Below are 14,257 nucleotides of genomic sequence, written 5' to 3' on the forward strand. Positions count from 1 at the left end.
TAAAAAGTAGGTGGTAGAATTGGAAAAATATTTATGGAACTGCTTGGTATTTAATTCAGTTTAAGGGCCACAATTCAATTTAGACATATCATTGCATCTGGTACAGTTTTGTGATATATTGCAAGTTCACATGAGAACTAACTAGTTGTGGAACATCAAGTAGCTTTTGCATATATAAGTGCACAGTAACCTGGACCGTATGTCCTAGGGTATGGGATGATCAATCAAATTTTTAGACTTATGCTTAACTATTATTTGGAATGCATGCATAAACAGAAACATTGGTACTAGTTACAACAATGATGTTCCTTAGTTGATATTTCCTGTCTTAATTTTCATCTAAATCTGCAGGTAAAGATAGCCTTGTTGAGTGGATAGAGGACCCATCATATCCTAATACAACTTTGTCTTGGAATATTATTCATGGTAAATTTCATTAATATAAGTTTCATTTCCCCCCTTTGACATGAGGTACAATGTTCGAAACTACTTACCCAAAATAAAACTGATGTTTAAAACCCACCTACATTGCAGGAAGTGGTAAGATTCAACAGAAAATATCAAAGTCCTCCGATTATTATATTGCAGTGGGGAACTTGCACTCTGAGGAGGTGGAGGTAATTGTCCGAATGTTTACTACATCCTGTATTGCTACAAAAAAAACTTACTTCCTTGTTGAGTCTCTTGTTTTGATATACAAAATGGAAAGACTTATGTGTTTGAAAATTTTCATAGTTGTATCATAGGCCAGGGCACATGCCTTATACTGTTAGTTTCTTGAGATATGGTGAGAAGATATAATGTAGTGTACCAAAATATTTCTGTAAAACTATATTTACCAAATTTCCGATCTAGTAACCATAAGGTCAAATATGAGAATCATGAGATGGATATAGAAAAAAAAAGGTAAATCCTCTGTTTGACTGTTTCCACCCTTCTCCCCAATAAGGAAAAATGTCTCAAGTGTAGTCATTGGAAAAGGCATAACTGTCACTTTGGTCAAAATCATCCTATTGGTTCCCTTAGCTGATTTGATTATTTCAACCCTACTGATTACGGTATAAAAGATTGAAAAGTTGGTGTTTCATCAAGAGCTGCTTGTTTGGTAACCCTTTCTGTTGAACCTATTTCAGAAATAGGCCTAACAAGGCAAGACAGTAGGACAGTGTGATAATAATCACTAGAAGCCTTGTGACTCAGTTGCACCTAGTGCACTTTACTGGATATTTCAGGTTTGAGTTGAGAAGTTCTAACCACCATGTTTAGTATGTTGAAAATGATGATTTATTCAGCTGTATGGTAAGAGCCACTTTTGTAATTTGGGCTGCACCTGTAATCCATCTAGTAAAAGGAGTCTACCATATTGCATATAATGAGGGGTATGAAATATAAAGTCACATATCTGAAACTCCCTTATAAATTTGATTATAGCGTATAGGCCCATATCAAAAACAATGTTTCTCATGTTGTATTTGTTTATTTATCTAAAATATCAATATAGACTGCTAAAAGCTGCACAAAAGAAACTTTGCACGTGTTGTTGGTAATACTCCTATAAGTTAAAACAGAAAATGGATGGGTTCTTTCTTTTTTGTTTAGCACTTTACTGATGGTTATGGTTTAATACATTATTTGCACATGCAGACACCTTCAAATCATTAGATAATTTATCTGCTATGAATGCTGAATTGTAACAGGTAGAATTAAATTTCACCATAAATGCTTTCCTCTATAACACAACTCAGGCATATTACCTGTGCTCCTTGGGTAACCCTTTGTGTAGTTTGAAGCTCTCTCTTTTAGGAACAAATGTTGCTGTCCTTACTTCTCCACATCTGAAAGAGGTAAGAGCTATCATTTACTAACTTCACAGCACCATACAAATTTCATTTATTTGTGAAGTTTATGTGTTCTCTGGATCTTGATATCATTAGAACTTTTAGTTTCTATATGTGAATTTGACAAATGTTGGTTCTTTCAGGGCACTGATGATGACTGGTATGTCAAACTGTCTTATGGACCACGATGGGTCACATATTTTGTTGGATCAGGTTATTTTGATTTGCATTTATTTCCTTTCATGACAGCAAAAAGGGAACGTCCAAATTCATATTCACCACTTTCCTGCATGCAGGTGTAATGACTGTACTCATCTTACTGGCCTTCAGATTCTTCAACACTTTTCAAACCATGGCTGAAGATAGAACAAGATTTCAGCCAGGGGAGGTGGGAACTGAACGAGCCCCATTGCTTTTGCACAAAGATGAAGATGTTTCAAGTTGGGGTTCATCTTATGACTCTGTCTCACACGACGAGGAGGATCTGGAGGAGCAGCTTGCGGTGAATTGTATTGAAGGTCAGCAAATAACAGAAGGCGAAAACAGCAACAATCCCCAGCGTCTTTGTGTTATTTGCTTTGATTCCTCTAGAGATTGCTTCTTTCTACCATGTGGTCATTGTGCTGCCTGTTTTACATGTGGAACAAGGTAAATATATACTGCACTTACTATTTTAAGAAATCTGAATTGGAAAACTTGTGACTTTAGATTTTGATGCTGTTAGCAAAAGGCTTGAAACAGTTGAAAATGATTCATGGAACCAAATGTTAGCATTAAGGCTTATTAGATTTGAGTTGCAGCCATGGAACCTTAATTAAGTTTGAAAATTATTTTACTTCATCTAATTCTTAGACTTCATATCTCAGTCTCTAATAATAATTCATAGGGATATTTATATTTTGGATGAATTATAGAGATTACTTTGCACAACAACTAACTTGCACTGTCCCTTATATGCAAAAGTTGTTCAATGTAAGCTTTATATGCATTCTATGTTCATTGTCACATATGATTTTGTTTCCAACCATTTGCAAATTGCAACTCGTTAAAATTTGACAGAAAGATGTTCAAATCTGTTAACTCTACAGGATTGCAGAAGAGTCTGGTACTTGTCCTATATGCCGCAGGAAGATGAAGAAGGTGAGAAAGATTTTTACAGTTTGAGCTTTGTAAATGAGTTTGTAATAAGAGGGGCTCTCTGGTGGTGTTACTCTTATTGGTCCACTGTGGAAAATTTTTACTCGCAGCATGGATTCAGTTGATATGCACTTGTAAAAAGTAACTGTTAAATTAGGATTGTAAAAATAATAATAATAATAATAATAATGAAATTCATAGGGTTCAGCAGTGTTTGACTAAAGGCTTTGAATTTGTTGTAATCACAATACACCCTCTTTTTTCAAAGCATGAATTACTCCCATATACTTGCATTGTAGGGTTACTCGGTGTATTATTGTACCTTTGGTTTGATTTAGGTTGATTTAAGAAGTGATGATGTGTATTTAAATGTTGATAAGCAGAAGTTGATTTTAAATGATTGAAAAGTTACAAGAACCCATCCATCTTTATTGGTTGATGACTATAAATTTCTGGTTGTGTCCGTACAGTGAGATCAAAATGATTGTGAATTTGATTATGTTCCAGTTTTGATCTAGAGCACCCAACAAAGCTTAAATGGTTATACCTGTTTTGATCGCCACTCTGAATTTCATGCGAACTACGAATATCTTTCATTTTAAGTGAATGAATTCATAGTAAGGCACAAGATGGACATTGTGGTTCACTTCATTATATTTTATGGTCAAAACATAATGATTTTATTCTACTTTCATAGCCGTAACAGGGACACTCGTTCTTATGGAATTGGGCCCTCGATGAAAAATAATTTTGTAGATGCAAAAACTGATTCTACATTAGAGACACCCACTTTAATTGGTCACTAGTTACGGACCTGTGCTCCGCACCCTTCTTCTTTTTTTTTTTTTGTGTGTGTGTGTGTGTGTGTGATGTGAGGTTTTTTCTTTTATTAATTAATTATTGCATATTCAAATTTATTTGATTAAATAAATAATAATTCTAAGGAGCACGGTTTTTTCTTTAATTATTTACTTATTGCATATTCAAATTTATTTTGACCTTGAGAGGGGGGGGGGGGGTCCAAGAAAAATTAAACCTGCCCCCCTCTCCAAAATCGTGGCCTTTTAAACCAAAAAAAAAAAAAAAGCTCAAACGACAACACAGCTCAGCCCCGAACTCAACCCAAAAATGCCCCAAACAACAACACAATAATGAATTTATACCTTTATAAAAGTTTTTTTTTTTTAAATTAATGCATCATGCATATTACTCACATTCTTATATTCATCTTTACTTAATAATTATAATTACTTGTTCTATGAGATTCAATCATTGATGATTTTTTAGATTTAAAAGAATATCTAGTTCCTTTTTCATATAGGATTAAAATATAATGTATAAGAATTGATAGTTTTATTTATTAATACTAAATAGATGGTTATTTGGATTTTCATGAATTCTTTTGTTTAAATTTCTGCATTCCTAACTGGGAATCCTGGCTCTGTCCTTGCATGATGGGAAAAAGAGTTTGAAGCAGGTTAATAATAAAACCATAGCCTAAACTTAATTACCAATAAAAATTATAATAACAACATTAAATTCAAAATCAATAGTTTTTCATATTGAACTGTAGTATATAATTAAATAAATATTTGCATTCAAATTTATATTGAAAATTGACATCAATATCAAACCACACAATGGAAGTATAGCTCAATCTATATATTCTTTTACAATTTAGCCATAATTACCTCATTGCTTGGCCATTTATTTTTATTTCGATTTTGCCAAAATAAAAAAACAGAAATATGTTACTTCCATCAAACTCCTTCTGAAAAGTATATCCATATATTTTTTTGATACAAAAAAGAGAGAGTAGAATTACGAACTAAATACTTGTGGTATTTTGAAATGGAATGTGGGAAAAAAAATTATGCACAACAATGAAATTCTTGCTACCATCACAAAATTTTCAATACCAGGTAAAATATTATCATGTATATAGGCAAGTAGTCTTCAATACAGTATAAGTATGCTTAAGCAATGATTCCTTTAGATGCATTTAGAAATTAGATAACGAATAAATCCCACTTAGATACGTAAATATAAAATGCTCTTTTTGCTTCTTCTTTTTTATTTTCCCCCAAGAATGTTCAAATGTAATTGATTAATTAAGTTAAGTGTGGCCTAGTGGCTTGTCCATCATTGGGTAAGACTCTGGGGTTCAATTGGGTTTGCTCCCTAGTTCAAGTCCTAGTAGCTGCAACACCTTATAGCCAGTGGCAAACTCCCACCATGAACGGGTATCAGTCGAGGTGTGTGTAAGCTAGCCCAAACACCCCATGGAAAACCAACCAAAAAAAAAAAAAGTTACCATGCATGAAGATTGAAGAGAAAGATAAAAATCATTAAGAGCTACAAGTCTACAACACATGAACGTCTGTCTTCTCTTCCTTTCAATTCTTGCATCAATTTTTGTCCCAACAAAATAGATCTGTGCAACACTTGATCTCCAAACTATATAGTTCATAAATTTAATTTTCAACTTAATAGACGAACGTATTAGGTTAAATGTAGAAAATAAATATACATAATACATGCACAAAATAAAAAAATAAAAAACTCTACATGCAAAAAATTTCAAGAAAAAAAAAAAAGCAATGACAATTTGTGTTTGGATGTGTCTTATTTACATATGAAGTAGAGGTAATTTACACAACTTTTAACAGCAACAGTCATGGAAATAATAAACAACAAACAACATGTTTTTTTATGGTAATTTAGAGTAATCATTTTCTGAAACATGCTTCTAATCCCAATCCTCCTAAGCTTAAATCAATCCGGCATGATAGGAACCTTGGCAAATCCTGCAAGAAAAACATACCCAAAAAAAAAAAAAAAACTGAAAGACTACTCCATGCCATACAAAAAGTGATAAAGACCAACACAAAAAGAAATAACTTTTGGCCATAAAATAATCGTTCAACCTGAAATTCTAAATACATAGAAAGAAATATGTGAGCTAAAAATAAGAAAATATGTTGAAGAAATATTTTATCCAAGAACATGAAAATATATTGAAGAATAAGGTTAGAGAGAAATCATTGACGGTGAAGATAAAAATAAATGTAAAAAATGGTGGTGAAGCTAATTTCCCCATTGCAATTCCTAAGAGTCATTGAGATAATGCAAATCTGAGTATATATATACATACGTACATGATTTTGCAAGTTTGTTGAGGAAGGGGAATGGTTGTAGAAGAGCAAGAGTTTCATACGTTTTGGTAAAAATCATGTCAACATATATAATGTTGGGATGAACCCATAAATGTAACAATTTAAAAAATTAAAAAACTTCCCTTAAAAAAGTTTAAAAAAAAAAAAAAATTTATGAAGTACATAAAAATTATGGGTAGTTCAACATCAAAATAGGAGAGAGAGAGAGAGAGAGAGAGAGAGAGAGAGAGAGAGAGAGATGCTCAATTTTTAACGTATTGGTCATTATTAGGGTAGAAAAAATGAAGTCATTATTAGGATAATATGAAAATGAATGAATCTATCTTTTATCTCAAAAAAAAAAAAAAAAGAATAAAGAGGTGAGAGAATAAATCTTTAGATTTATTGAAAGGGAAAAAATATGTCCCTTTTTTTTTTTTTGAGGAATTAACAGATTTAGGAAAATGAATGAAGACATTGAAGAGGAGAGAGAATTAGAAAGATACAAAATTAAATTTTTTTTAAAAAAAATTGACATAAATGACCACAACAAAACTGAATTAAAGTGTCTTAAAAGTCGTTACCACAAAAATATATTTAGTTCATTTAAAATAAAAATTTAGAAGAAATGACTTGTCGTTGTTGTATGTTTTGAGAAAGGAACATGTGTCATTGTTGCATGCATCCACTAATTTGGAGGTCCAACTTTTATAATCTATACTACTCATAATGAAATTTTTTGTTTGAGTTTCGCCATTTTGTGGGAGAAAATGGCCAAATGCCCATTTTAAAAAAAAAATCTAGCATTTTGCCTCATTTCCCAAAATAATTAGGTAAATACCCATCTTTTGAAACTTGATTCTTTCAAAGTCGAGTTAAAAAAAAAAAAAAAAAATTCTGAAACCCTATAGTGGCGTTTTAAGGAGCCTATAGTGACATTTTAAGGACCTATAGTAGTGTTTTGTAACTCGATCTCCATGAAGTCGAGTTACATGCAATTTTTTTTTTTCTTTTTTTTACCTATAACTCGATTTCATAGAGATCGAGTTACAAAATGCCACTATAAGTCTTTAAAATGTCACTATAGGTTCCTTAAAAACGTTACTATAAGGCTTAAACTAGATTTTGAGAAAATCGATTTTCAAAAGAGGGGCATTTTCCTAATTAGTTTGAGAAAGAGAGCAAAATGTTGGATTGTTTTTTTAAAAAGGGCAAAGACCAATTTTTTCCTTATTTTGTGTATCAAAATATCTTCACACAAATTCTTAAAAGAGACACATTACCTGACTACATGACTTCAAGGATAATTTGGGGAGAAAATGGGCAAATGCCCCTTTCAAAAAAAAAAAAAAAATCCAGCATTTTGCCTCATTTTCCAAAATAATTAGGGAAATGCCACTCTTTTGAAACTCAATTTTCTCAAAATCGATTTTCTGAAACCCTATAGTGGCGATTTAAGGAGCCTGTAGTGACGTTTTAAGGACCTATAATTGTGTTTTGTAACTCGATCTTCATGAAGTCAAGTTACTGCAAATTTTTTTTTTTTTTTTACCTATAACTCGATTTCATGGAGATCGAGTTACAAAATGCCATTATAGGTCCTTAAAACGTCACTATAGGCTTCTTAAAAACGCCACTATAGGGCTTAACTCGATTTAAAAAAAATTGATTTTCAAAAGAGGGGTATTTCTCTAATTAGTTTGAGAAAAATGGCAAAATATTGGATTTTTTTTTAAAAAGGGCAAAGGCCAATTTTTTCCGATAATTTGGAGTGGTTGTAATTTATATGATAGTTGTTAAAAATTAGCTTTGTAGAACGAAAACACTAATTATGTTTGTATCTATCAATAAATGTACTTTTAATATTCTCCTAAGCAACAATTTTTATATAAGACGTTCCTACTTATCTTTTCTTATGTAGTTTTTATATATATAATGATATGAACATAATTTTTTTTTTAATTTCAACCAGTTGTAACAAAAAAATAATATATAATTAGATAAAATGCGCGTAACTACGGAAAAGAAAATTATATTATATATCTCGGAACTTCATATCATGTTGTTTTACCTAAGGGCCACACATTAATAAACAAAGGTACAATTTCTACAGAAGGGGTCATCATAATTTAGTTATGCTTAGCTTTTATTTAAACTAAATCACAATTAAAAAAAAAAATAACTTCAACATAGGAAAAAATTGGCCTTTGCCCTTTTTTAAAAAATAATCCAGTATTTTGCCCTATTTCTCAAACTAATTAGGGAAATGCCTCTCTTTTGAAAATTGATTTTCTCAAAATCGAGTTAAGCCCTATAACGGCGTTTTTAAGGAGCCTATAGTGATGTCTTAAGGACCTATAGTGGCGTTTTGTAATTCAATCTCCATGAAGTCGAGTTATAAGTAAAAAAAAAGAAAAAAATTTGCATGTAACTCGACTTTATGGAAATCGAGTTACAAAACGCCACTATAGATCCTTAAAACGTCACTATAAGCTCCTTAAAAACACTGGTATAGGGCTTCAATTTTTTTTTTTTTTTTTTATAACTCGATTTTAAGAAAATCAAGTTTCAAAAGAGAGGCATTTCCCTAATTAGTTTAGAAAAAGAGGAAAAATGCTGATTTTTTTTTTTTTTTGAAAAGGGCATTTGCCCATTTTCTCCCTTCAACATATGCCTTGCGAGTGGTCAATGGAAATTTTTAAATATGATGTATTCAATAAAAAAAAATTAGTAAACATTGATATTTTATAAACTAAAACTAATATTTAACTTGTATAATTGCTAAAAGTCAGCCCATATCTATTAACATTTCATAACTTAAAAACAAAATTTGATTTTTCAAATATCTACCTAAAACTAGCCTCTTCGCATGCATGTTACACATGCTTAGATAGAGGCCTTTTTTTTTTTTTTTTTTTTTTTTTTTTACATGCATGTTACACATGCTTAGATAGAGGCCTTTTTTTTTTTTTTTTTTTTTTTTTCTCTCTCTAAAGGACAAAACTTTTCATGTATACTAATTTCGGGTTGTTTACATTTTCCAATTACTAAAATTCCTAGGGGAGAGATAAAATTTATAAATAGATAGATAGATAGATAGATAGATAGATAGTGGATTGCAAGTTTTGTTAAGGAAGGAAAATGGTTGTAGAAGAGTAAGAGCTTCATACGTTTTGGTAACAACCATGACAACATATGAAAGGTTAGGATGAACCCATAAATGTAACAATTTAAAAAATTAAAAAACTTCTCTTAAAAAAGTTTTAAAAATATTTATAAAGTGTATAAGAAAATTACGGGTAATTCAACATCAAAATAGGGGGAAAAAACAATTGTCAACTTATATGCTTATCTATATCTATATTAATAGGTAAAGTCTCTGATGATTGTATAAGAGATCTGGGGTTCAATTCCCGCCTACATCAAAAAACTGATTGGTGTCTTGGTCTGTTAATAAAGAGCTATCATCAGGAGCGGACGCCATAGGTTGAAACTCTCTTTCAAAAAAAAAAAAAAAAATCTATATTAATTGGTAAAGTTATGAGAAAGTTCAATTAAAATTTGAAATTAGATTCCAATTTTGCACTATGTGTATAAATTTATGTGGAGATCACACCATAATTATCCACTTAAGTTTGTGCCATGTGTCCACTTAAGTTTTTTAATCTTTGTACCAAGTGAGTTAATAAGTGTAAAATATTAAGAATCTAATATTAATGAACTATAAAATTAAAAAAGAAAAATCAATCCTATATACTCAATAAAAATCACTACACAATAAAGATCACCACACATTCTATCTTATTAAAAATTAGAAAAAAAAAAAGAAAAGAAGATCATAAGTAGTATTAAATTTAGGTAAAAATTTTAACAAGTGACTAATTACGTTTAATTTTTTTTAAATAATAATTTGACTAATTATTTATTTATTTATTTGACTAATTTGACTAATTATTTATATTTTTATAATAAAAATTGTGTTTAATTTTAAATGCATCTGTAGGGACATAGGGTTGGCGACTAGTGTTGGCCCACTCCAATGAGGATAGGCCCAACCTAGTAATCGTAATATATGGACATGGGATTAGTACGCGGGGGTAACTTGTAGTTGTTGAATTGGGTTCGACCCGATGTCAACAAATGGGTTGAGGACGACTAAAAACTCAATTGTCAAATATGGGATCAAAAACTGAACACTGTTAGTGACTTGGGGGAATCTGCTACCGAACGCTGTTTGGCGTTTACTGCAAGTTTCAAGAGAATCTTTAGAATGGGTCAATTTATGAGGGATTTTAGGTAGAAGTGTGGGCCATGTGGGATAAGGTGGAGAAGTAATCATTTAGGTCCCCACTAAGGGGAGATTATAAAAAGGAAGGGAGGAAGAGTGGAATGGGGGTTGGTAAACACAAAGAGGGATGTGAGATAACAAGAGAAAAAAAGGGAGAGAGGAGGAATCATAGAGGGTAAGGATTAGGCTTGTGACAAAGAAGGTTAGAAGGTTGGGATGTTAAGGCAATGTTTGAAGCAATAACTAGTAGGAGTGCAAGGAAACCCACCAACAAACAAATTGGGAGCCCAAATTCTCCATCCCTAGAGGAATTACTACTGGGTTTGGGTACCACAATTGGCACTGTCTATGGGTATCCTCCCTAACAGAAGACTTCGAGTTAGCTTGATACTGTCCAAGATAGAAGGTCCTTATGCTGAAGAAGGATCGATTGGGGGAAATGATTCATGGGCCTTGTCTTGAGGCCAAAGGAGGTTGGAAAGGAAGCGTAGAAGAGAGCAGCAATGCATGCAAGAAAGGCATCAGACTAGACTTGATTCGGATGAAGGATCCTCGCAAGGGGAACGAACCGTATCTTACGTCCCCGAGCAATCGTATCGCAGTAAGCAGGACCAAGAGATGGAAAACTTACTAAAGTGGGTCAAAGACTTGGAGATAGAGCTTAGAGGCTGGCATCGTAGGAGAGATCGTGAAGGGTCATTTAATGACCTTGACTATACTGGGGGTGGGACTACTGAATCGTTTCACTATAGTGGTTCGCATCGGTCAAGAGATAAATCCCACGAAACCATGGGTTGTTGTCATGATGCTCCACATCAGGATAGACATGGGCATCAGAATGCATCTTTGGATGCCATGAGCCAAGTGCTGCGAAGAGCAACTCAATCACCTTTCTTTGGCAGGATAAAGCATAGCAAAATGCTGAGGCATTTCAATCGTCCACCATTTACCTGCTATGATGGTAAAATTGACCTGTTGGAACATGTTAGCCATTATATTCAGATGATGTCTCTCTTTTTCCAGAATGACTGGTTGATGTGCAAAGTGTTCCTGTCTAGCCTCGAGCCCACGATAATGAGGTGGCTCAATGGTTTGAGGAAATGCTTTATTCATAGCTTCGGGGAACTAATTCAGGCATTCAGGGCGTGATTCATAACTTGCATTAGGGTTCCTCTATTGATTGACGCACTTTTATCCATGAGGATGGGAAATGGAGAGACTCTTTGGTCATATGCAAATAGGTACTAGGAGTTACATAACGAAATAGGAGGAGGGAATAAACAGGTTGCCACAAGGACATTTACACTTAGGTTGCCACAAGAGTTGGAATTGAGGGACTCTTTAACCATGTGTCCTCCCGTGAACATGCACTAACTAATGAGAAGAATTGAGGAACATAAGAGGTTGGAGGACGATAGGCTATAAGGCAAAGGCAAAGCCCCAACCTCTTCTCAATACAACAGAGACTCTTGGCCCGAGAGATTCCAGTAGAGAACCAGAAGAGAACTAAAGGTCCCGAGTGTAAACTTGATGCCGCGACCTGAAGGTGTTAATGTGACCTTCAAAGAGCCCATCTACAAGATCCTTGTGTGTATTAAGAATGAGTCATACTTCTGAAGGTTGTGGAAGATAGGCGGGGACCCAGCTAGAAGGAATCAAAACCTATACTGCACTTACCATAGGGAGAAGGGTCATATTGCCAAGTAATGTCGTGTACTGAAGGACCACCTGGAGCAGCTCATAAAGGTAGGGCATCTGAAAGAGTTTGTTATGGGACAAAGAGGTGGAAATGTAGGATAGGGGTTAGAAAGCCGGGGCAATACACTTCCCTTGCCTTTGGGAATCATTGAGGTTATTCATGTAGCCTTTATTGGTGTGAATGTGAGTTGTCAGAGGGGCATATTGAGTGTGGCAACCCTATTCGGTGCGGAGGTGATAGACCGACTTGAGAAGAGGCTCAAGGTGAATAGAGATCAGATTACTTTTGATGAAGAAGATTTGGAAGGAATGTCACAACCGCATGACGATGATTTGGTTGTGACTTCACGGATTGGAGGATTCTTGATGAAGAGAGTAATGATAGACCATGGAAGTAGGGCTAAGATCATGTATTTTGATATGTACAAAGGATTGGGTTTAAAGCCCGAATATCGGAGCAAGTATGACACATCGTTAGTGGGATTCAATGGGAAAGTAGTGGTGCCCGAGGGCTAATAAAGCTCCTGATAGTGATCGAAGGAAAGGAGGTTAGGGTAAATTTCATAGTAGTGAATGCATTTTCACCATACACGACGATCTTGGGATGGCCTTGAATCCATGCCATGGGGACAGTACCATCCATACTGTATCAAAAGGTTAAATTCCTTACTAAAGATGGAGTCGCCATGGTCGGAGCCGATTAAAAGGTGGCGTGGCAGTGCTTTGTGGTTGTGATAAACCATGAGATTATATAGAAGGAGCAGGTTGAAGTGGAATAGTTATAGCAATTACAGTGCCCTGAGGGCCTAATAGGGGCAGACAGTGCTAAGGAGTTGGTTCAAATATAGATTTTGCCTTACATTGACAGGTATTTTCAGATAGGATAGAGTTTGTGAGTAGAAGATCGAGTGGAAGTCCTCATGTTGCTAGTATAGAATTTAAACATGTTTGCGTGGAATCCGTACGAGGTGCCCTGAGTGGACCCAACCTTTATTACACATAGGTTAAATGTAGATTGCTTAGTGCCACCAAAAAAAGAAAAATTTGAGGAGATTAGCAAAGCCACATGTAGAAGCCGTGAATGAGGAGGCAGAAAACTAAAGCAGGTGGGGGCCATTAGGGAGGAGTTCTTTCTTGAGTGGCTGTCAAATACAATGGTGTTGAAAAAGAAAAATGGGAAATGAAGAGTTTGTGTTAATTTTACCAACCTCAACCGAGTTTGTTTGAAGGATCCATTCCCTATACCTAAGATAGATCAATTGGTGGACGCCACTTATGGACACTCGAGAATGAGTTTCTTGGACGCCTTTCAAGGTTATCATTAGATTGCCTTGGCACTCGAGGATTAGGAGAAGACCTCTTTCATATCGCCCGAAGGTAATTATCATTACACAGTGATGCCTTTTAGGCTAAAAAATACGGGAGCTACGTATCAACAAATGGTCACTCAGATGTTTAATAATCAGATCAAAGACACTGTGGAAGTTTATATTGATGACATGGTGGTTAAGAGCAAGAAGAGTGAAGAGCATAGACCAAATCTAGTCGAGGTTTTTAAAATACTGAGACAACACAAGTTGAGCCTCAATGCAAGAAAATGTGCCTTTGGTGTGGGGTTAGGTAAGTTCCTATGCTACATGATAACTACTCGAGGAATAGAGGTTAACCCAGACCAGAGTACAGCAATTCAGTAGCTTATCTCGCCCAATAACCCCAAAGAAGTGCTAAGACTCACTGGGATGATTGCCGCCTTGAATCGGTTTGTTTCAAGGTTAGCAAATAGGTGTAAACCGTTCTTTCAGTTGTTGAAAAAGTAGAAAGGTTTTCAATGGTTTGAGGAATGTGACACGACGTTCAGAGACTTGAAGTGCTATTTGGCTAGCCTTTATGTTTTATCCAGACCTAAGCCTGAGGAAGATTTATATATGTATTTGGTAGTCTCCGACCATGCAGTGAGTGCTATGTTGCTAAGCCACCAGGTTGGAATCTAGAGATCAGTGTATTAATTTACCAAAACACTAGTGGATGCAGAGACTTGGTACCTACCACTAGAGAAGATGGTGATAGCATTAGTGCATGTGACGAGGAAATTACCTCATTACTTCCAAGCCCATACGGTTTGAGTGCTGATCGAATATCCC

General features: G+C 34.4%; 1 protein-coding gene across 1 annotated transcript; it reads left to right on the forward strand.

Annotated features, from left to right (window-relative positions):
* Positions 1-351: 351 nt before the first annotated feature.
* On the forward strand, positions 352-3,424 carry LOC111994560 (E3 ubiquitin-protein ligase APD2; the record flags this gene model as incomplete). Its single annotated transcript, XM_065779431.1, is given in 6 exon segments — positions 352-426; positions 535-617; positions 1,698-1,844; positions 1,982-2,051; positions 2,135-2,486; positions 2,927-3,424. Coding segments are annotated over 6 exon segments (803 nt in total), but the record flags the coding sequence as incomplete, so codon positions are not given.
* Positions 3,425-14,257: the final 10,833 nt, after the last annotated feature.

This window comes from Quercus suber, unplaced genomic scaffold (genome assembly GCF_002906115.3).
Source record: "Quercus suber isolate HL8 unplaced genomic scaffold, Cork oak 2.0 scaffold_208, whole genome shotgun sequence".
Lineage (NCBI taxonomy): Eukaryota > Viridiplantae > Streptophyta > Magnoliopsida > Fagales > Fagaceae > Quercus > Quercus suber.